The 23436-nt window shown below is 39.7% G+C and overlaps 1 protein-coding gene across 2 annotated transcripts in view; it reads left to right on the forward strand.

The window, feature by feature from the left end:
• Positions 1-12441: 12441 nt before the first annotated feature.
• The window catches only part of NRG1 (neuregulin 1), a 133897-nt gene continuing 122902 nt past the window's right edge, over positions 12442-23436 (forward strand). Inside the window, exons 1-2 of one of the 2 annotated variants that reach the window (XM_026049971.1) lie at positions 12442-12613; positions 17499-17623. In XM_026049971.1, the coding sequence (XP_025905756.1) occupies positions 12459-12613; positions 17499-17623 (280 nt within the window). In that variant the 5' untranslated portion in view covers positions 12442-12458. The remainder of the gene's footprint in view (positions 12614-17498; positions 17624-23436) is intronic. The other variant, XM_026049970.1, reaches the window with a different exon arrangement.

Here is a 23436-nt window from a genome sequence, read left to right on the forward strand (position 1 = left end):
CATCGTTGCATGGTGGTGGCAGCAGCAAAATTATCAGGGCCAGATGTTGCATCGTTTTAGATGAACAGCAGACTCATCTTTTTGCACATCCCTGGATATAAATCTTGTCTGCTATCAGGCTTCCTATAAAAGGTCTATACAGTCTACAAACCTTATACACCAATTAGTTCTACTGCTGGAGATGCACAACAATCTCCACTGTAGACTTTTATTTTTCCCCAAGCCCTTTTAGGATCATTTGTTTGTTTGTTTGTTTGTTTGTTTGTTTTCATGGAATATAAATATCCTTTTCATGTATTCTAATGAGCAAGGGAAATACCTGGCAGCCACTATGGTTAGGGAGAAAGCAGTGCAATTGCCTTCCTAGGTGGAAGTCAGTGAAAACCCAGACTGGAACTGGACATGATACTGTGTCTGAGTGATAATGAGTTTTTGTTTGATTTATTGAAAATGACTTTTTCTTGAAGGAGTACTAAAAGAAAAAAAGAAGTGATGACACTTACAACCTTTGGCTTTCTGTCAGGGAGCTGCTTCAATGCACTCTGGCTTGAGATTTTGGCTCTGTTGGAAGAGCAGAGAGATGTAGACTCAGACCTTGCAGTCTGGCTATCCAAAAATAAATTGAGCTACTTTCAGCTCTGGGTGGGACGCTGCGGTAGGAACAGCTTTACTGCAGATAAGCATGCAGTGGTACCACTAATGCTCTTCAATAATTTATCAGAAGCAGAAGAGCAGATTTTGTGTAGGTGGCTGCATGTGCAYATCATAGGTGACTTGTGATTGTAGTTGGTGTCCTGGCTGGGAATTAAAGGAAGTGGAATAATTTCCAGTTGCAGAAATAATGGTAAACTGAAGCTTTTGTTTGCAATGACGTGGAAGAGAGAGGTCACAGGACACAGATATGTGAAAGTCTCCAGCTCAGCATTAACAAAGTAAAGCAGTTCCCCATAATGCATTATCAATTGAGAATGGAGAAAAAGGAGAGTAGGGAGTGGTTGGGAAGGTAGGTCTGATTAGCCCTTTTGTGCAGATGTTTAGAATCATATTAATGTCTTTATAGCTTGAATGATGGCCACATACTTACATGTATGAGTGATAACACACAAAGTTGCTGTCATTAAAGTCAAGTTTCTTGAATCGAATCAATTGAAGAAGAGAGCATTGCCTTTAGGAGAACCTGTTAGGACTAATTGAATACAGTTTATTGATTCAATTTAATTTGTTAAGGAATTGATTTTATTGTGCATTTAATCATAAATCAGCTTTAAATCACTTAAGTGTGTCTACACCAAGGCTTTCCATGGGATTAAATAAAAATGATTTAAATTTTATTTAGATCTCTGGAAATTTTGAGGTATAGGGGTCTGTGCTTTATTTTTCTCCCTGGTTGTAGCACATTTCTTAGTCTTCTAGGGTGAAAAGATGTTGATGGATGTAGAGAATCAATGACAAAATATTTTGCTTTCACATGGCTAAAATTTTGCCTTAATAATGTAATACGCCTTTGGGTCTTATTGTAGCACAAGTAAAACCCTACACACTCCACATAATCAATTTCCAGGCTGTGACTTCACCCCAAAAATGCGGCACACAGAAAACATTTCTACGTTAAAAAAAAAGTCAGGGAATGAAGGCTCACTTCTTTTACCACACCTTTATTCTTTTCACTTACAGCCAGTTGATAATTTATATGTGGCGGTTTTTAGCTAAAATTTATGATACTCTTCTGTTAATGCAGACTCTAGATTAGGGCATAAGATTTGGTAAATTATGCATGTTACCATCTAGAGTTGATAATCTTGAGTAGATCTAGGAGGTCTCTGTGTAGGTCCTGTGTGAAGAATAACACCTTCATGCATTTCACAACCATAATTCCTCCCTGAGAAGACATACCAGTGGCCACATTTTGAAGGGAACAGATACTTAAGAAGTTAAATAATTACTCACTGGTAGGATTTATTGAAGGTATGTTATGTTCTTTTTGACATAATCATAGATTTTAAGACCTTTGAGGCATTTTGACAAAAAGGTTACATAAGCACCTGMCAGGATAAGCATGATAGATATGGACTGGGAGCTCCAGGTTGAGCTATATGTCCTCCTGAGGACCCATCTCACTCATGTATTTGGGTGTTGATCTTTGTCCCTCATGACCTGTTATTTTCATGCAAGTTTCCTGGTTTGCAGTTCCATAGTACTCAATTGATCAGGAATACAATTTTTTAGAAGCTTTGTAATTTTTCCTCTGTAATTTCTGGACCTTTGACTACACTCCAGAGACCATTCCAGAGTTTCATGAAGTCTTTCTGTTCCTCTTCCAGTGAAAGCGTGGCATATTTCTGCTTGCTTTACTGATCATGTGGTTATGGATTTTTGATTGTTGACCTTCAAAAAGAAACCTAATCTTGTGTAATAATTTAACCAGGTGAGATGCTTCTAATTAGGTCTTCTTGAGAGCTGTATTTTGATTGCAGGTATTTAGGAACATTTATTCTTAAGATGCATTTTTTTTTTTTTTTTGAAGTTTAACTATGCACATATTTAAACAACTCTGCATTTTTTCTCCTTTTTTCCATGGCTGCATAGTTGAAATAAGTCCAGCATATGTCAGAAATAAATTGTTCTGATGGGTGTGCATGAGATCCTTTTTGCATGCTGTGTAAGTACACTGTGGCAAGTGCTATGCTTGATTTTTGCTGAGCTGAGTTTGAGTAATTTGTGTACAATGTCCAGACGTATCCAGACACACAGTACCTAAAATGACTCAGACATCTTTGGGATGCATTGACTAACTGCTTGTGTACCCCTAGGTTAAAAAACAAAGATTTTATGAATAAAGCTCAGTGATGGCAACTTCAGTTGTGTGAAGGATAAGGACTGTGTGTGCTGTGTCCTTGGCATAAGGAAGTCTTTTTGAGTTGTACCCTTTAGGGTTTGTCATGCAAAATTCTCTGTTCTTGAGTGCATGCATTGACACTGTCATCTGTGCCCATCACCAGGAGAAAATAACCCAGAAGGATCTCACCAAGGTGACCCCATCAAAACCTGGGCAAGGACTCTTGCCAATGGAAGGACTGCCCCTGCTTCCCACAGGTTTTCTGGGTTGTCTCTTGGCACATGGGTGCTTTTGTAGGCTTAGGTCCTGTGATAAACACTAAGGTAAATCCCAGCAAGGAAGTATTGCTAGGAGACTTGACCACAAAGTATTTCAAGGGGAAAGAGGGAAGGAATCTGGTGAATGGGGAGCCAAAATCCATARTGTTAAATTCAACTTGTGCATTAGCAAATCAATGTCTTGAAAGCTTGGAAGTTCTTCACATAGCTGTGAATATTTTATGCAGTCTGTAATGCAATGGCAACTTGTTTCTTTTGATGCTTAAATTAATCTTCTTTCTCAAAATTGATCTCTATGTTTTACCTTTGGTTTGGTTTGTATCAAAAAAGCCCTAAGACTTAGGCTTCAGTTCAGGTTTTATACCTTCCCACTTGAAAATTTCAGCGCAAATGAGTGGTTCTATGTGGGGAGGAACATTAGCAGATGACTAAATCCATTCAAACTGCCAGAAATCTTCTAAACAATTAATTAGATGCCATTATTCATACTTTTAAACAATACCTTGTCATCAGCATGGGAAGGTTCTCAAGGATGGCCACTGGAAGCTTCTCTTGGGTGCTCTGTGTGCAGTACTGGATGCAGTTGTGCCAGAGAGGAGGAAGGAGGGTGCCTGGGGTCACCTTTGTGAATCTTCATGTGTCTTTCCAGAATGTGTGTGCTTGGAGGTGGCACCTTGTTTAACTCCTGCAAGGTATTTCCWCTCCTGCCTGTCACATTCCTAATGTTAGTGTAAGCATAACTTGAGATACCTACAGGAAGCAGCTATTCCCAGGCACGAGCAACGAATTGTTGAATTGCAAAGGCTGATATTGCTTGAAGACTTTCATTAGGGCATGCAGAAATTTGAGTATTATTTACATGAGTTTTAGCTGCCTTTTTTTGATTTGACTTTGTATGGCATGTAGATAGGAAGCTCCTGCATTAAGAAAGTTTCCAAAGACTGCTGTAATACAACAAACTAATAGCAGTAATAAAGTCAGTGCTAGAATTCCCCTAAGCCATTTGTTTCTGTATGTTATAGCAATTTATTACATGAGTTAATCACACACATTTATAAAATAACACTGGCACAGGCTGCCCAGGGAGGCTGTGGAGTCTCCTTCTCTGGAGATCTTCCCAACCCGCCTGGATGCCRCCCTGTGCCCCGTGCTCCGGGTGTCCCTGCTGGAGCAGGGGGCTGGACTGGATGAGCTCTAGRGGTCCCTTCCAACCTCAACCATCCTGTGATTCTGTAATAAGCATTTTTCTTCAGATACCTAAGTATGCTTTCACCTTTTACAAAGTGTCTCCTCAGTGACTGCGGGAGGTAAATAAGTATATTCAGAATTATGTCTTTTGTTATTTAACATATGTCTTTCACCTGTCTTCCATAAGTAACTGAATGACTCTGTTAAATACACTGTTATATGAAGAGTGTGGCAATGTATCTTGCCATTTTCAGAAACTTCTGGCTCTCTGTGCCATTCTTGTTAATAGAAAATTACAGGAAAATTGCAACATAAAAGATGCATGTCACATTTGCTCATATATTGCCTACTTGTGATTATTCTGTATCCTTTTCTTTGTTTACCTGTAAGTCATTGTCATTGCTGTACCTCTATGTATTTGCCCAGCTAAAACATCTTCATCATCTTCGTACTCTCAAGGAAAAGTTTTCTGAGAATTTTAGTCCTAAATTGAATACTATTTTAAGTACTTCCATTTACAGGTAGCACATATTGGTTTCTATGGACTTCTGAAAATTGAGTCATTTCTTATGCTCCTGAACTATGAGTTTGATAACCTGTCTGAGTGCTTTGAGGGAAGAAGCTTGTCTAGGACTTCTGTAGGGTGGCTGTTGCTTTGGTAAAGCTCATTTTCGGTCTGTCTGTGTTGTTAGTACCAGTGGTTATTAGCTACAGTGCTTATGTTGAAAGTCCCTGTGCTTAGTTCACTCAGGCAACCGTGTTGGTGGTGGCTGTGACTCACGGCTTCTCTGTGATGGATGCAGGGTTTTTCTTCTCTCAAGGCCTTCACTGATGAAAAGGTTGAGGCAGGTTTTGAGGAGCACCAGGGCTCATGGATGAACCCACAGCAGGGACTGTGCTTGACTGTGCTTGGCTGACTTTTGTCTGTGGAGTGGAACTACTGCAGAATTAGAACATTCCAAGAAGCCAGGAAAAAAAAAATGAAAGAAGAGGGGGAAAAATAGTTGTTTTTATGGTGTTATTTAAGGGAAAGCAATGATTCGTTTGTTTCTTCATGAAAGTTCATACTAGAACAATCTAATGGGAAAGAGCATGATGGAGAAATGCTGAGAGAATGGAGGAAACAAGTGAGTGCAAAGAAAGAGGAGACAGAAGTTACAAAATTCAGCAAATGCACATGGGCTTTCAAATTTCAGCACAAGGAAGACTACATTGCCTGGTGGAGGCAAGTGCAGGAGGGTGAGAGAGAACAGAAAATGTGAGAGGCAAAGGAGAAGGTGGCTGCTGCATTTTGTGTTTCTGGCACTGAAAGATTAAAGCTGTAAGAAGTAGGAAGGCTACCAAAACAGTGTAAGTTTTGCAAAAACAAACAAACACAGAGGAGTTACATAGGAATTGGATTTTCATCAGCAGTTTACTACTGTGTAGTGGAATGCACGAAATGATGACAAAGAGAAGGTACTTGGAATATCATTGTGTTGACCATCTTTCCTTTCTTGTCTTTTTTATTTTATTTATTTATTTATTGGCAGCATCTTTGGTCACACCTCAACTGCCAAGGGTACATTACATTCTAAACCAAAGTTTAAATTTGGCATGCCTTGTAGCTCAGGAATCTGGTGAATGTTCCAAATCTGGCCGTAAATCCTTGTCTAAGATCCAGACAAATTAGTAATATCAAGGCCTTTAGTCTTAATCTAGCTGTCCTAGTCTCTGCTGATGATTAGTGGAAGTCTAAAGATATGGATTAGTGTTGGAAGTACTTATGCTGGAAACTAGATGAGAGATAGCCAATGCACTGCAGCAAGCCACCTTCTCTCCTGTCATCTTATTTCAATACATACAACCCGAAATAAAATTTTCTAATGTGCAGTCCTGAAATTCAGTTCCTAAATCAAAAGTGTCTTCATTTAAAAAAAAATCATTGCATACTTGCAGGTCCCTTTGAAGTCCATGGCATTTATGCCTGCCTAGCATTCTTGAGCATTGGATTGTTTTCATTTTAGTGCTGAAATAAAGATTCTGGAGTATACCTTTATGCACTTAGGTATGTAAAATACAGTCCTGTGGGGTTTTGTATCGACTTTATAAGCAGTTGTCCCTACATTGCTTATTGGATATCAAGTATATTTATTTTGCGCTGTCCCCGCATTTTCAGCCTGTACGATCAGGTTTTTGTATTGACAGTGTCTAACAGGATCATCAGCATTTGCCAAGGAAGTAGCTAGTGGGAGTCAGCTGTAGCATTKTGAACCTGAGGAGAGAAGGTTTAATGCAATCAGGCTGTGTGTTCCTGTAGACATGATCAGCGGTAAATAAATTAAGTGTTGACCTTTAAATTATAATCTTTAGGCTAGATGCTTGCTCACATCCACTTTCTGCTGTGCAACCTGCATTTTGGAGTCTTTGATTTCGGTCTCCTGTCTCTGAGGAGATCTAAGCTCTGAAACTGATACTTTGAGTGACTGCACAAGGCTTGACAGCTCGGAATTATCTTGTTACATGGAGTAAATGGGCACTCTCAACCTTTCCCTCATGGGCATGATTCTGCTTCTGGACATGCTGGCTTGTCATTGCCATCCTTTTCCTAGCTCCGCTGGAAAYATCTTTTCTTTAAAATAAGTGGGGAGGAGCGAGGAGATCTTCTCCATTTGCTTTCTGCATTTACTTTCTCCACTTTTCCTTTTTCAGTGACCTGTTGAAAATGTTGCCCTCACAAGGCCGTGTTATGAGATGACCTGTAAAACTCTCCTTGGCAGAGTTTGCTGGGATACCAACAAAAGTGRTATTTACACAAGTTCAGAGAGCAGCATCATGGCTAGAGATAAATATCCATGAATGCTAGCATAAAATATCGTGTAGTTGACAGCTTTTCACCCCAAATAAACTACCAGAGCTCTTTGGGATTGATGAGTGTGTCGTTGCTTTGGAAGGATACAGTGGCAATATAGCAGCATGTAAACTCAATGAGTTTAGAGCCCAATCCTCCACAGCCTGGGAAGAGCAAATCCTGAGCAGGGGAACCAAAATTTTAGTTTCCTTTGCAGCCAGATTTTGGAAGTATTTAGTTTGGCTTATGGTGGCACTTACTTGTTCCTATCCTGGTCCAAAAAGCCATGTGGCTGGAGTGCTATATTCCCTCTCTTTTGGTCTATTTCTTAGTCTATTTCTTGGTTCAAGCCATTCATAYGTAACCATAACTAGGGTTTCCCGTAGTTACTTACAGTAACTAAAATTTCTGCAAAAATTTCCTTGTAACATCACAAAGAAGCATAAGATTATGTGGATCTTGTTTTTGTAAGCGATGCTCAGACGAATGTTGGTTCTCGTTCTTTTTTTTTTCCTTTTACTCTTCTTCACAGCCAAGACTGTTCGAATTGCACCAAGACCCAGAAGCTGAAACATGTTTGGCCATATCTTCAAGAGAGTCAAGCACTGACAATTTCTGTTTAAGTTAAACAGAATAAACAGATAACAGATAAAAAAAAACAGATAAAAAACTTGCTGAATTTTGCAACTTCTGCACTCCTATTTAGTGATTTTGGTATTATGGAGAGCTTACTTGTACAGGATTATGTTCTATAATCACCTGTGGGGTCTTATCATATAGGTAATCTGCACTGAGACTTAGTATGTGGAAAYGAAATAGCTAGGTTTTGAAAACTTGGAAGCCAAATGTTGCCTGAGATAATAACAGGAGGATTAAAAACAAAACAAACCCACAAAAACTTTTTATCTTTCTAAACAGAAGCAAAATTATTTCAAAAATAGCTTATAGAGTTTATACCAAGGGCTTTAGAAAATCTGGCCTGCTGATGATAAATCTGAGCTTGATTACAATCTCATACTCCAGGAAATAAATCTTTTGGGAAATAGTATAATTTGTCATACATTATTTTCCTGCATGCAGTGTTATGCTTCCAAAAAATAAAAAAAAAAAACAAGGCCAATACAATGAATATTGTTCTTGCAGCTTCCATATTTGTTCCCCAAACTGTTGGTCACAATTTTGCACAGCAAGCTACGCACATCTGCATATTGGCAACAAGGCTTAACGCATTTCTGGGTTCAGATGCTTAAAAACTTTGTGCCCTCCAAGGAAAAACAAGATAAAAAAACAAAACCTCCTGGAATTTCAGCTGAAAGTGTGCAGTTGTGCGATAATATTTTGCAGGTTTCCTGTTTTAATTTGTTCAATGTGTTGAGGTTCCATGCGGATTAACTGTACAATCAAGCACTGAGGGTGAGGAGGTAGATGTGCCTTGCCAAACTCCCCAAGAAATAAGAAGTTATCTTCAGTCATATATTATCAGCATGTCTTTTGCAGAGTGAATATGGAAACATGTGTTCCTTGACTGCAATATTATACATCCAGTAGGCGTACATTGACCAAAGGGGGAAAAAAAGCAAGAGAATTGCAGCTATTTAGTCTGCTTTAATAAGTGGAGATCAGGGAGTTTGCATGCCCTCATTGGTTAAATCCTTCTCCTGGGCTTCCCACAGTTGGGTCTTTTGCTGACACAACCATTTCACTGCCTTTTTAAGGCCGTTCACAACCCTCTTTGCTGTTATCACCCATGTTGCTTTCTTAGAAGGGCTGTCAAGTCAGTGAAGGTCCATGGGTCAACGAGAGAGGTCCTGGTCAGGGGGTGTGAAAAGCTCAGGGTTAAACGTCGTGCTTTTCCATGGACTAATGGACCTCTCCATTGGGAGGCCCCGCCAGGGTTTCGGCATATTTCCCCTGCCAAGAGTACATGTCGCGTAGATCCCCGTGCACCTTTCCTTCCAGCCGAGCCGCGGTGGGAGTGTTTCCACAGTTAGTTTCCAGTGTTTTCCTTCGGGATGCACTTATTTTCTTTGCTGTCTGGAATTTGTCACTCCTTGAGCAATGGCACGCGTGAGGGCCCTGCCGTGGTGGTACAGGGCAACACCCAGAATCCAAACAGCGGAAAATGCTCCAAGATGCCCACATTGAGCACCCATGTCGACCAAGTCGTTCTGTCACCCRTGGCCTCCTCACTGTTATTTTAGGATTTTCCTTACCCTGTCTCTCTCTTGCAAGAGCAAGCTTTTCCCTGAACATTTGGCAGGGGTGGGAGAAATGGATGGAGAGGAGCCAAGCTGGCATGAGATGCCCTAGGAGCCGGTTGGGAGGGGTTGGAAAACAAGGGGGGCATCCGTGCTCAGTTATCCTTGCAGATGAAGATCTGTGCCTGCTTTAAAATCACTTTCTTCCCTCAGACAAGGTCATGTCTTGCCAGAGCCGGAGAAATTGGTGCAGATTGTGATAAAAGTCAGCTATCTCTCATGGCAATGGAAGCTGTAGCCGGTTTCAGTCCAAACACCCGAGCTATAGCTTTATCAGCACGAGCTTTCTCATATGCCTGGCAGGTCTGATTAGCTTTTGCAAAAGAGTAGCTGAAAGGAAACAAACACGGTGTAAATGAAAGGGAGGGAAAAAAAAAAAAGAAGAAAAAAAAGAAAAAAATGAATCTAAGAATCTCTTTCTGACATGTCTGTGAGCAGCTTTTACTGTTTTCCCTGGAGAGCCTGCATACTTGGACAGCAAGTTACTGTGAAATAGTGAGGGTCACTGCCATTGATTAAATCCTCTTTTATGTTTCCTGGTAACTCCTGAATTATGGCAAGAGCTGAGCATATTAATTTCACACTTTTTTTTTCATTGACAGTCCTGATGGGGGAAAAATTCTGCAAGTCATTTTGAGCAGATAATATTGAATAAAAGTGAAATTCAGAAAGAAAGCGACATTTCCTTCTCATTCCCAGTTTCACATTGATGTGTTGACAGGAAAATCAATAACCAGCTGAAGTTTTAAAGACAAAAATGTTGAGGCCTGCAATTATATTTGTTCCCTTAATTTAAAGAAGACATGGGATAGGAATACTACAAGTGAGAYATATTAAAATAAGAAATATTTCCTTTGTATTTCATACCTCTGTAGCAATTTTTCTCATTTGATGACAGAAGACTATAACCTTAATTCACAATTGGCAGACTGAAACTGTCAGCACAAACCTCAGCAAATCYGTTAATTAATGCTAATTATTTTGTGGAAATTTTCAAGATGACATTTTTCAAGAATTCTTTCATCCTTTTTGAGTAAATGTCTGAATATTTATACATGTGTACTTGTATACAAGTATGCATGTGAGTACAAATATACCTATTCACACAAACACGTACAGTTATATATTTTAAAACACATTGCTTTTAGAAAATGGAAAAGAGTTGTTTTGAAGCAAATTAAAATATGTTTTGATCGTGTTTGGGGGATGGATTGGAATTTCTTACATCATAACACGGGGAAAAAAAAGATGGAAACCAAAATATAAGAACACAATTTGAGGGAAATTTCTTCCTGACCRTGAAAGTCTAAGTTCCAAGCACCTATCTCATGTGCCTGAAGGCAGTCCACTACCACCAACTAAAATCTCCACTAAYGGAAATTAATTCCATATCCTCCCTAGACAAGCTATTCCTGCATATGCTGCTCTCCCAGTCAGATCTATTGCTGATGTCTAGTCTAAGATTTTCTGCCAGCTACTTTTTGGCCTAGCTAGTGGAGACATATAGAAGAAGTTGTTACCTCCCACTTAATCAATTTTTATTATTATTATTATGGGAGCCTGTTTTCTTGCTTTGTCCCCGCTTGGCTTTGTTGCTGGCACAGCAAACAACCTCATTCAGGCATGGCAAGGACCATGTTTTCCAAGCCACACAACATTTATGTCATGACCAGTGGGACCAGTTTCCCAAGACATCAGGCCTTCCCTGGATCCCTGCACTTTTCTATGCTGGGAACGGAAAGGTTGTCTCACATGTGGAGCAGACAGCACTCCTGTTTTTACCAGGAAAGTGCTTATCAGACCATTCTTTACCCAATTCTTCTGATAAATCATTTGATGCACATCTCTCAAAATTAAGGCTGTGATGATGTAGATGAATTTCTTTCTGATTGGAATAACTACGAAGGGCAACTGGTGCCTGCAAGTCTGTAAAAAAGCACAAGCAACAAATATCAAAACATAATCCAGTGTGTTCAAGGTTTCCCCATCACAGGATGTAGGTTGTGCTTCCCTCTTCACTCCTTCCCAATGGGACAGTAAATGTGTTAACATGAGCCTTAGCAGATATAGGCTTAAACTAGTTTTTTTACCTCACTGTTGGAGCAGGATAGATCCTGGCTTAGAGCTAATCCATGGGATAACATACAGTCTCACAAAATGATGGCATTTCATTATGAAGCTTTTGCTCAGAAACCTGGACTGGTTGAGGCATATTAGGGTTTTCTTTATTTGAGAAAGTGCTAAACAGTGTCAGATTTACCTACACAAGGAACTGCATTGCTGTAAAGTTGTAGAAATTGAGATGCATCGTCTAGAGCCTCTTCAGCACGTGTGAGATGTTGGCTGGGCATTTTTGATGCAGTGTCCTCTTCTGGATTCAAAATACCCTTAACTGATATTGTTTCCCTTGAGAGGCTTCCAAGCCTGCCTTTTGCCTCAGAGAAAGGTAATGGCCAAGCTGAGTTTTGAGCTAGGTGAATAGTGTGGATTATAATGTTTGTCTGGAGCACCAGCCTTGTTCTCAGGGCTCCTGAGAAGCTCCTCAGGGTTTGTTTATGCTTTAGGTCTCCATCACATTGGTTGCACATGGAGCCTTTGCAGACACACTGGCTCAGAGCAGTTGGATTAAGGAACACAGCACAACACCCTCTCTTTCCCCTCCTGCATCTCCTGCTGCAACTGCTTGCCCAGCACTGTCCAGTGCCCAGGAACACGCCATCTATCAAGGATTTGTAAACTTCACACCAAGTACAGGAGCCTCACTTGAGTGCACTGTAAAGCTGCGTTTGCCTTGCAGACCTGTCACACAAGACCCTTGTAGGAAGACCCCAAACAGTCAAATTAGCTTCTCTTTAAATATTCCTATATGAATTAATTGTATTTATAACACACAGATGACTCTTATCTGTTGTACTGTGGTGTAGGGAGCTTTGCTGCTCTGGTTGTGGTTTTGCTCTCTGTTGCTTACGTTAACTCAGCTTCGTTTGGCACCATTTTTTCCACCCAGGATAGTCTAATAACCTGCGTGTTCTTTTATTTCTTTAGCAGTGCCTCCCAAACTGAAGGAAATGAAAAACCAAGAGGCTGCTGTGGGTCAGAAGCTAGTGCTGAGGTGTGAGACCACTTCAGAATACCCTGCGCTTAGATTCAAGTGGTTGAAGAATGGAAAAGAGATAACCAAAAAGAACAAACCGGAAAATATCAAGATCCCCAAAAAACAGAAGTAAGTACAGAGACTTATCTTGCATAGGAGGAGTGGGAGGGGAGGACTGTAATGTGCTCGCTGCAATGGAAGATCTGGGGCTGTTAGTTGAACTGTCTCTGCCACACAGAGCTAAATGCTGTGTGTGGTGGAAGTAGAACATTTAAGAGATGGTGATTATTTTTCTTGAATTTGTGTGTGAAGTTGTAGTGTGGTGTAAATAGCCCATAAACTTCCCATTTTAATTCCTAGCTTTGTTCCAATAGTGAAAGGCTCTCATTTTAACTTGCAAATTTTGTAGACAGGCCATTTTTAAACAACCGATAAAACAGAGATTCCTTATTCATGATGTCTGAAATCCACGAATGTTTAAAATATTCAAAGCAAAGTGAATTTGGGAATGTTTTTGAGATTCCCATTGCAAGCAGCCCAGTCACGAAGGAAGCGTGAACCTTTCTGCGTTGGTCCCGGTTGCCCCGTGCAGTATCCAGTTACGGATACCATCCCTGTTCCTGCCAAGCCAGGCACCAGCACAGCCTGCAARCCCCATCCTCCCACCTGGCAGAGGGTCCCTCCTGTGTGGTGACAAAGGAGAAACCAGGGGTTCCTCTTGCCAGCACTGCTGAAATGGAGCAGGTCCAGGTGGCAGATAGCCCGKTGAACTGTCTAGACCCATTTGTAGGGACATACGTCTCTGTCAACATTGTGTGTCCGGCCTGTTCAGTAGAGAAAAGGTTCAGTTCAGAGCYTGGAGATGGTTTTGAAGCCCCAGAACTGTACAGATCCTTTGGACTGGCATGATCCCAAAGGATCCTGAAGTTGTGCATGGAACGTGTGAGGCTTCTTTGGAAGCTTATGAGCCAATAAGTGTTTAACGTTCCCTCAAAACTACGTTTGTGATAGAATAATAATAATAAAAAAAARRAWWWTWWWWTWWWAAAARRAWTWAAAAAAAATAAAGCCTACAAACTGTGGTTTTTCTGAAAATAGAGATCTAAACTTCYTGTCTCCTGCTTGAAGTGCAGRCTTCASCCTGGATTTCACACTTGGGTCTGCTGCGCCAACAGGAACTCACTCTGGAAAAAAGACCTTTCACTTAAAGTAGTGAAAGCCAGCAGATATATAGGAAAAACAGGAAAACAAGGATTTTTMCTTGCCCATATCTGAGGGATTCAGCTTACATTTTTGCTTTCAGATTGTAATTTGAGGAATCATCCATGCCTTGTTGTTCCTTCTTTTCCTCTTCACGTGTTATATATTACATATTATATATTATGAACAGCTAAAGAGGGGTTTAATTTTATTTTCATAGAAACAGGACAGGCATATATTCTAAAGCTAAAATGGAGGAAAAATGCAACGCAATGCATAAAAGATCAAATTTAGACTGCATGCAGATTAAATAAAGCCACATAAGAATTTCCCATAACAATTGAAGTGAATAGGAGTGATTAAGAGGGCTCTTTTTATTTATTTTCCTCATTTTTTTTTCAAGACAGCACCATGGTAAATATTTGTCTCATTTGTATGTTGCCACACTGTTTTAACAAGCTTTCTCAGTCAGAATGTTTTACAATTATTAAGTGTGGGAAACATGAGCAAGGAAGGTTAGAGTGGTTTTTGAGCTGTCTAGGATTAATGTCTGTTTTAAAGGTCAAGTGACTACATAAAAAGTAAGCTGTGTTTCTGAGAACCGTTATCAGTATGCAGGGTAGCCCAGTCTAACTGACTCCTTCAATCCAGGCAGCTGAGAAGAACACCTTCCACATTCTTCTAAATCCTCATAAAGTCTGCAAATGTTGCTCAACAAGCAGAAGAGACTCTGGCAAATTTGTATTTTTTTAAAAAAATCATTATTCTCATTGTATGATGGCAAAATAAAACTCTAGGCAGGAAAAAGAATATTTCTGAGTTCTAGCTATTTAACTTCAGCTTTTTTAACAAGTTGTACAAAAAATGGTAGAATTAATTTCTCTCAGAAAGAGAACATGAAGACTTCAGGCTGTCATCTGGAGTAGGCATGGAAAAGAGAAAAAAGCAGCTTAGCATTTATTGGATGCATTGAGTCAGAGGCAATATTGCTGTTTCATAAGATTTTCAGAAGCCAGGGCAGATGCTGAATGTGTTTCCCTAGTTCTTTAATATGTTTAGCAGAGTCTGTAGAATTGCAGGTCTTCCCAGAGCTGAGCGTTTTGGAAAGTGCCACTTTATGTAAAATGAACTTCAGGAGCCAGGCTTTCCAGGCCTGCATTTTGTGGTGGTGGGTTCAAAGGAGCCAGGGCGCAGGTGGGATGACATTATTGCACCAGAGGCAAATCACACTAAATCACTGCTTCCCTCCAAATTCGGGCCAAAACTGAGACACTACATGGGTTAAAATAAGAGAAACTTCATGAGGTTAAATTGTAGTGAAAAATATTAAAAGTAGTCAAAGCTGCTCAGTTAAAGATGCAAAAAAAAAATCACTTTTTACCTAAAATTTGTCCTGCACAAAGAGCAGGCTCACACAATGTTTCTGCTGCTCTCATGATTGCTGGTGACTCATTAAGCCATAATGCATTAATTCATGCATCCATCTTAACTTTTCCTTTTTGTCAATGGAAACATTAGGGAAAAAAAAAAACAGGCACCAAACAAGATCTTTCCACCTGATAGTTAAACTACTTTTAATAGTAATGTTTCATTGTCCTTCTCTGCATCTCAAATCCATCTGAAAGCTTTACTGTTTGATGAGGGGTAGTATGCTGAAYAGTGTAAATTTCAAGTCATTCCATAAACAGAAACTCCTGTACCAGGTTGGCTTTCTTGGGCACAGGGGAGGTGTTTGRTGCTTCATCCAGCTGATGAAGAGAAGTGCACTAGGAAGAAAGAGTGCACTTTTTTCACAGATAGGCAATTCTGGATGACTGATGGAGCCTGGAAGCAAAGTRAATTCAAGCAGTCAGATAAACAGAGCTAGGACTGTGTTCTGTGAACATATCTGTTTATTTCATGAACAAATGCAAGCTGCAGTGAGCTAAAAGATATAGGAAACTCAAGCCTGATATGGAAAGGCATTTTCCAATATAGGATGGCATATATTGAGAAAAGGGCAATCATTTGAACACAAAGCCCCTTATCAAGAGCTGTAACAAGTACTATTAGAGTTCTGTAAGGAGCTGCTTCATTTATGGCCATTGAGTCAGACTGTTTTGAATTGAGTCACACTATTACAGTTCTAATAAATCTCAACATCATCCTTAAGGTTATAGGTATTTATATTATTTCTCCTATTTTCTGACTTTTTTACTACCATGAATAAAGTTGGCTTATTAGACTTGTAAGAAATATGGTTGTTTCACCTATTTCAGTATCATCTTAAAGTTACAAAGGGAAAACTATGCTCCTCTTATCTCTCTCTATAGTTGCACTTAAAACAGAAAATTAAAGTTAATGTAGAAGTACAAGAGTTGCATCTTCTAAAAGACGTGAGTGCCACGAGGACAATTTGCACTGACACTACTTAGTGTCATGGAGAGCAGAAATATAGAGTGCCCAAATCGAAGTGATATAGCTGTAGCAGTGCTTCCTGTTTATCACTCGGATAAACAGTTTCCAGAAGCTCAGTGACTGTCTACATTGCCTCTTGAAATACCCTCAGGCTACAGTCTGCTCTCCATATAGATAAACGTCTACAAGCAAGGCTGAATGATATTCTGTAGGACATAGGAAGTATCACCCGCACACTAAAGCTTTTGGATCCAGTGCTCCCAGAAAGGCCATCAGCTTGTTTTGGGTGGCTATCAAGAAGACTAAAGAGCAGGCTCTTCAGTCCTCAAAGTCCTTGTCTGTAGCACCTTTGCTTAGAGATGGAGAAGGCTGAGGTGCCCATAATCAGATGTTAGAGATGGGTTATTGGCTTCGCTGCTGGAGGAAGACATAGCTATACTTACAGGGATTTAGAAGCCTTGGTTGGATTGGAGCAACTCCTCAAACATCTCCTGGCTCTCTCAGCTTTCATGGCTATCCATGCTGGTAACTGGGAGGTTTTAGAAGGAAAAACTTTCACATCCATGAAACTATCCTTCCCATTGGGGTCCACTATCAGAAGGAAGCCCATGCAGTCTCCAAAGTGGCTATTCTGTTGGTTATAAATAATAGAAGGTAAAAATTTTGCAGAGTATCTCTTCTAAAGGGAAACTAGAAAAGAAGTAATTTTGCAAATTTCCCCCARTTTAGTCATTTTGCACATTCCTGTTAATGGGATTACTGCCGTGGCATGTGTTGGGGACCCCTTGAGTGACACCAGAACATGTTCCTACCAAATTAATGGGCGAGCAGGAGTTCTGCATTTTAAAATCTAATCTTAAAACCTTGGAGACTGATTAAATTACATCTCTGAGCCAGGAACAAAATGTAGCTTCATGCAAATTATGCTCCTGCCCATATTTTTCTTTTGTTAGTGCTTGAGAATGATTTACTATTGGAGTTTCAGAGGTTGTTAAGCAGAGTGGTGTGTCCTTATCTCATGATTATTTAGTCAGATGTTGGAAAATACTGTACTTACCCAGAGCTCTGCTACTGGCAACACGATCCCATAGGAAAGTGTAATCTATTTTGATATTACACTCAGCTCTATGGCATCTGTATAGCCAACAATTCAGATGAGAGTAGAAGGCTGTTTTTCAGACATTTCCTTTAAGAAGAAAGCCTCCTCTCAAGCAGAAAAGCATCAACAAGTATCTTTATTTGCATTCATTAGTATGCCTGTTTTCCATTAGCCTGTAGAAACTCTTTTGCTCTCCTCCCTTCTTTCAAAACTGGACAGTGTTAACCTAAGAAAGGAAGACAAGACTCTCTGTTGGGGAAAAGAAGAGGGTTTCAGAGTGGTATATAGGATGTTTACACACTTTTTCTCATTTCACAGGAAATACTCTGAGCTTCACATTTACAGAGCCACGTTGGCCGACGCTGGGGAATATGCATGCAGAGTGAGCAGCAAGCTAGGGAATGACAGCACCAAAGCCAGTGTTACCATCACGGACACCAATGGTAAGACTTGGTTCTTTATTTTACTATCGCATTCAGAGACCTTGTACTTATGCTGCTGTTGGGACAGGGAGATATAAAGTTTTGCTAACGAAGTGCAAGTAAAAACACTGAAACCTATTAGGCGTGCTGAGAAAATAAATTAGGCCTGGCTTGTCTGCTATGTGTTCAGGGTCAGTCTGGCTTTGCTTATCCAGAGCAAGGCAGCATCTTATGGATGGTGGGAGAGGGTAACGTTTTCTGGGAGACACTTTCCAAACTCATGTACAGCTCACAGTCTAAATAATTAAGATAGAAATAGGATGAAGGAAAGGAATATTGTTTTTATTCCTCTCACACATATAGGTAGTGGAGACACCATAGGCCTGTGATGGAGTTTTCATTTAACCTGAAACAAATCACTGTCTGATTTCTGAAAACAGAATTTCCTCATTTGTCTTTAAGGTATATTTCTATAGTTCTGGTCGCTGCAGATTTTCCTTTCAGAGATGTTGACTATTTTGTTTTATTTGTGCCATACTAGAGACAATCAGAGCATGCTCTGTGATCAACCTATCAAAATTATTCAATGAGTGTTATTCAGGTATTGATTTAAATTTATTTCTTGAGGATCAGAGCTTTTCGTCAGACAGTTGACTTTCATAGTTATCCAAAGAATTAAACATTATTATTTTTTTTTTTTGTTCAGAAACTCTTCTGTTCCTTTTTGTTTCGTTTATGAGTGTTTTGATTTATGAGTGTTTTCATGATACACAAATGTTTTAGTATTGTTTCTCAATGCAAGTGTACCAGGCGCCTATTTTTTGGTAGAAAACCTACTTTTTGAGCACATCATTGATGAATTCRACTCTGGCAATTCAAGATACAGGATCTAGCAAATTATGAAGCATTAAGCAAACAGGCCCTGGTTTCAGAGAAGATGGGTTTCAGAATGTTGTTTCAAGGGGCAATTACCAGGGATGCTCTTTTGTTGTGCACTGTACTCTGAAGCAGGAGATAGATATTTCGGTAGACAGAAATCTAAATGTGATCCTTTACCATTGGGTTTGTTGTTGCATGGTCATGCAACGATTGCTGGACTGCACTCACACCAAATATTCACTATTCTGATGCATAAGCAGAAGACCCAAGTCCTGAGATTTMATGCTTGATGTACAGTACTGCAATCATGATTACATGTCAGGAAACTGCTATGAAAGATCAAGTATTACTTATCAGAATATTATTAGGGGCAAARTGGGGTTGGTACTTCTACCTAGCTATGAGTGTTGTTGTCCAACACTTTCCAACAATATTTGTTTGCTCAGCTGCTCAGCAACTGCTTATGCAGAAGAGCTCCTATACTTTTTCCAAGAAGCCAAAGTTTCCGAAGCTCATTGGGAACTGCTCTCTAGGGTCCAGAATACAGATAAATACAGGAGATGTTTGGGCATCCTCCATGTCTTTCTAAGGGAAGGGATGGTTGTGGATTGCATGAAGAACCTCATTCCTATGCTTCATGTCATTAGATTTTAAAAATCTCTTTTGGGCTGTACTGAATGACAACAAAGCATTCCTGCTGCGGGAAAACAGGAGCTTGATTTGAATGAGTGCTTTTGCAGGGAAGCCCATRCATGTTCATTTATACCTGATATGCTAGAATCTGTATAATCGTGCTGTGAAACTTAGCTCTCTTAAAACACAACTGTGCATGCACAGGGAAGGCTTGGATGCAGTCTAAACCTGGCAGCTKGCTCATATCTGTAAAATGACTCAGCTGGAAACCTACGTCTCAATGATATTTGGTAATCCAGAATCACGCATGCCATCATTCAGTGGATAAATAAATCAATCATGCATATTCAGTTGCCATACATTTATTTCAGGGTTCTCTGATTGCTAYTGATTATAAATTATGAACAAAATTGTTACTGATTTTCCTCCTGAAGATGTCTTTTTCCACCTGGGTCTTAAGGAACAACATGGGCAACATCTGGTGACTGAAGAGCAATGGATCCCTAAGGCCTCTGAGGGCAACATCTGCTTCCCAAGAAGGGACAGACCCCCTGTGCAGCTGACCTCCTCACCCCTTCTTCCCCCGCATTCGCTGACCTCTTCCCCTCACTCTCTTAATGACAGAKTTGGGAGCCAAACTCGCTAATGAGCCTTGAAGGGCAGTCATTACTCAGRTCTGATGTATCTGTGTGGTCCTGCCATATTCATAAGAGTAAAACCAAAAACATATTTATCCATTTGTTTGTAACTTCCTATTGATGGGTTTTGGAGAGGACTTTGAGGTCCAGAAAAGATCAGGAGTACCTGTAGAAACCTAATGTGTGGACATCGCAAGGGACCAAACATCATAGGGTAGGAAAAGAAGTTGTTGAAGGATGGAGAAGGATGTGTTGGAGACCTTGGTTTTCTTGTGTTGATCCTAATATGCTCTTCCTTGTGAACCACAGTGTTGATTAACCATTTTATCACAATTTATATGGCTCAGCTGGAAGTTTATTACATATTCTCTGCAGTCTACAAATCAGTAAACTAGATCCTCCACCACCTTAATTCTGAGTGGTTTGCACAGACAGGGGAGATAAGCTGAAGGTATTCCTGGACATGGACTTGTTCTTATTTTCACTAAAAGATGTATGGTGTAAAGTAAAAAAACGCAAACAAACAAAGAAACAAACAAAAACCCTTGGTTTAACCCCTGTAACTTTATCAAACTTAACCGTTATAGTTGTTTGCTAGTATGTCTCGAGAAAGAACCCTAGGACTAGACCAAGGGTCCACCTAGTGCAGTGCCTGGTTTTTAAATCTACCAGTAAAAGTACTAGAAAAATTGCAGGTGAAGAACAGAGTATTTTTTTTCCAAAGAGCAGGAAAAAACATCCTTTTGTTACTAAATTTAAACTTCTTAAAATAGCTAATGTCAGTTTTCCTGCTCCAAAGCACAGAAATATTAACACTTCTGAATAAAACCTTCTCAAGAWTTTCTTTCTTGTTGCTAATGAGCAAAGCACTCTATTTTTCTTGGATTTCATTCCCAGAAATGATGAAACTCTTTTACCTTAAAGAATATTAGTCAAAGCTATAGTAATTTTGGTTATGTTGTTATTGTTTTTGTTGYTGTCATTACTGTTATTTAAAACTCACAAATTTGCTTTCATGRAARTATGGATTATAAACAATACACAGAGGGTATATACTATATTTATCCACCTAGAATTTTTTTTTCCTTTTTAACAAAAGAAACATAAAGTCTCATATATACTGTCATGTGTGTATCTTAACAATGCAACGAATATAAGAACAAGTAGATAACTGTTTTCTACCAGTCCTAATATGATGGAGAAGGAGCTATTCTGTTCTCTTTTAAATGTATAATGAGCATAACTTGCCTGCAGGATGTGAACTGCCATCTTACTATCATTCCCTCCAATGTATGCTCCTCTAAGAAAGATTGTAASTGAGATTAGAAGAGAAGCAAGAAGTTCTCTTAGAGTTTTATAACTGGTGCACCTTTTGATGGTAGTAATTGCTTTTTTCCCCTCCCTTTTTTGTCACTTTAGTCAGGCAAAGAGTTCTTGCTATATTTTTTTTTCACAAGCTTTCTCATAAAATTTAAGACCTTACTAAGTTTAGTAAAGGACGCAGAGAAGACTTTGTACCACAAGCAAAGTTTTCAGTTTCATGTTTGAAAAGTTTGTTACAAGGCTTTGAAGTTTAGTGCGTGAGTATGCTGTTCTCCTTCTGAAGGAACCCGGGAGCTGATCTTCAGAAGACAGCAAAAAAAATATACGTAACTGAAACCAGTGTTTTGTGTTTAATACCTCACAGTGCGTGTTTCTAACAGTGAAATACTTTGCATAGAAGAGGAACCCCTCTGACTCAAATGTTCACCTCTCTGAGGTGTGATTAGTGTGGGAAATTAGTGCAAGATTCCAAGCCATAGATTATTATTAATATGCTAGGCTAGCATTATGGGCCAATCTGTATGTCTGGTGTGTTACTAGGCTAGGTCTCCACACAGGAATTTTTTGTTTTGCCTGACTAACTGYGGTATTTGAGTAGAAAGTACAATATTGTTCCCTCATCACCTTTTAAGAGTAGAAGGACAAGAGCTATGAATGTAGTCAGACACTGGAGAAAAAAGTATATGCAAGTAATAGTCATACTGCTTCATAGTGCTTGCAGTGTTAAAAAAAAGTCAAAAAAGTGTGACAATTATTCAATCTGCCATTGTATTTCCCCCAAGTTTTGCATTAGAAGATGTATGCTGCCGACTGCTTTAACATCAAATAATGCTGTGGTTTAGCTCCTTTTCCATTTGGAGCTTTTCAGAGGCTCTTGCTTCAGTTAGAGAGGATTCCTCTAATCCTGTCAAGGAGCAGCAAGGCAAACCCAAGTGGATAACAAGCACATTTTTTTTCCGTAGTGACTAAATAAATCATGCATGGTTGTGAATGAAAAGCTTTAACTTTTAGAGAGGTGAGCAATTTCATCACTTTTAAATACTTAGAGTGGAACCGTTAAYAACATATATGCTACCTGGTGTGTAGATTCTTGTCTAATATGGATTTTATATGGTATTGTACTATACTGATAGGTACTGTAGTTCATCAGTTCACGCACTGCAGATCAGGTAAGTGCCATAAAACCTCACAGGCACAGAATTTAGAGGCTGCCTAAACATTGCATATTTTTTAGCATTGCTTCCCTTGCAAATACCAGTTTGAGTGGTCTGGAGTAAATATATGGAATTTCTGTAGAAATCAGCTGTACAACAAATTCTTGTTTGCTGTGTACTCATTGATGTGTGTTCATAGGATAACTCTAGAGATTTTTTCACCTTGGATGGATTAAGAGAGAGTAGATAGGACAGGATAGTCTCTTGAGCTGTGCCTGTTCCAGAACTGTTTTAGAGAAACTTCATTTTAAAAGAAAAAAATCAACATACACACACACGCACACAAAACAAAAGAAAAAAAAAAGAAAGAAAAGAAAGAAGGAAATGAAAGTTAAAATGTTCATTGCATTTTCTGTGCTCTTTTGGTGTCATTTCAGACATCACAGTTTCTTGGAGGAAAGAGCAAAGGGGAAAACTGCTAAGGCTTTGCAAACCAAAGAAACGATTTATCAACTGGATCTCACAGTGTCCCTGGCCACCCGTGCCCACACATCTCCAAGGCCTCAGAATATGGCTTTGTTCACCTTGTAAGAAATGAATAAGTAAGAGAGGTTGCAGGAACTTCCCCTTTCTCTAGGTCGGTGCTTAGCTGTGCATCTGAAGACACAATCAGTGCACAATGCTCRACATTACCCCTTCCAGAGCATACACCTCAGAATGAAATAAGGCTTATTTGCAGCTCTCACTAGTCTGCTGCTCATGGTACTCGAATCCTTTTTGAAGCCCAGGTTGACTTTCGCTGCCAGGGCCTTTAGAGCCTTCTTCAAAGTCTACACCAAAGCCAGGGAGATCAACCAAAGCCCTTTGGTTGGATTAGGTAGGCTTTGCATTAGGCTTTTGGCAGACTAATTGGGAAAGAGGGCTGTGAGGGCATGTAGAGAGCTCTTCACAGCAACAACCACGGAGCTTCTCAAAGGTTGATTAACCATGAGAAAAACAGTCTGTCCTCAAGAAGCTCAGCGGCCAGCCCTGTCTATCAGGGTGCATCAAGGTGCAAAAACATGCAAAGGACCTTTTCAAAAAAAGCCTTCTGTCCCAGGGTGCTAATCCTCTGCCTTGGCAGGGTATAATGTCCTGGCCAGAATATTAAGGAAATGGGAGTGAGAAGCTGCAGGGACCTCTCTGCTGAAACAACCCTGAGCAAGGA

Source organism: Nothoprocta perdicaria, unplaced genomic scaffold (assembly GCF_003342845.1).
Source record: "Nothoprocta perdicaria isolate Ctin4 unplaced genomic scaffold, notPer1 scaffold_63, whole genome shotgun sequence".
NCBI lineage: Eukaryota > Metazoa > Chordata > Aves > Tinamiformes > Tinamidae > Nothoprocta > Nothoprocta perdicaria.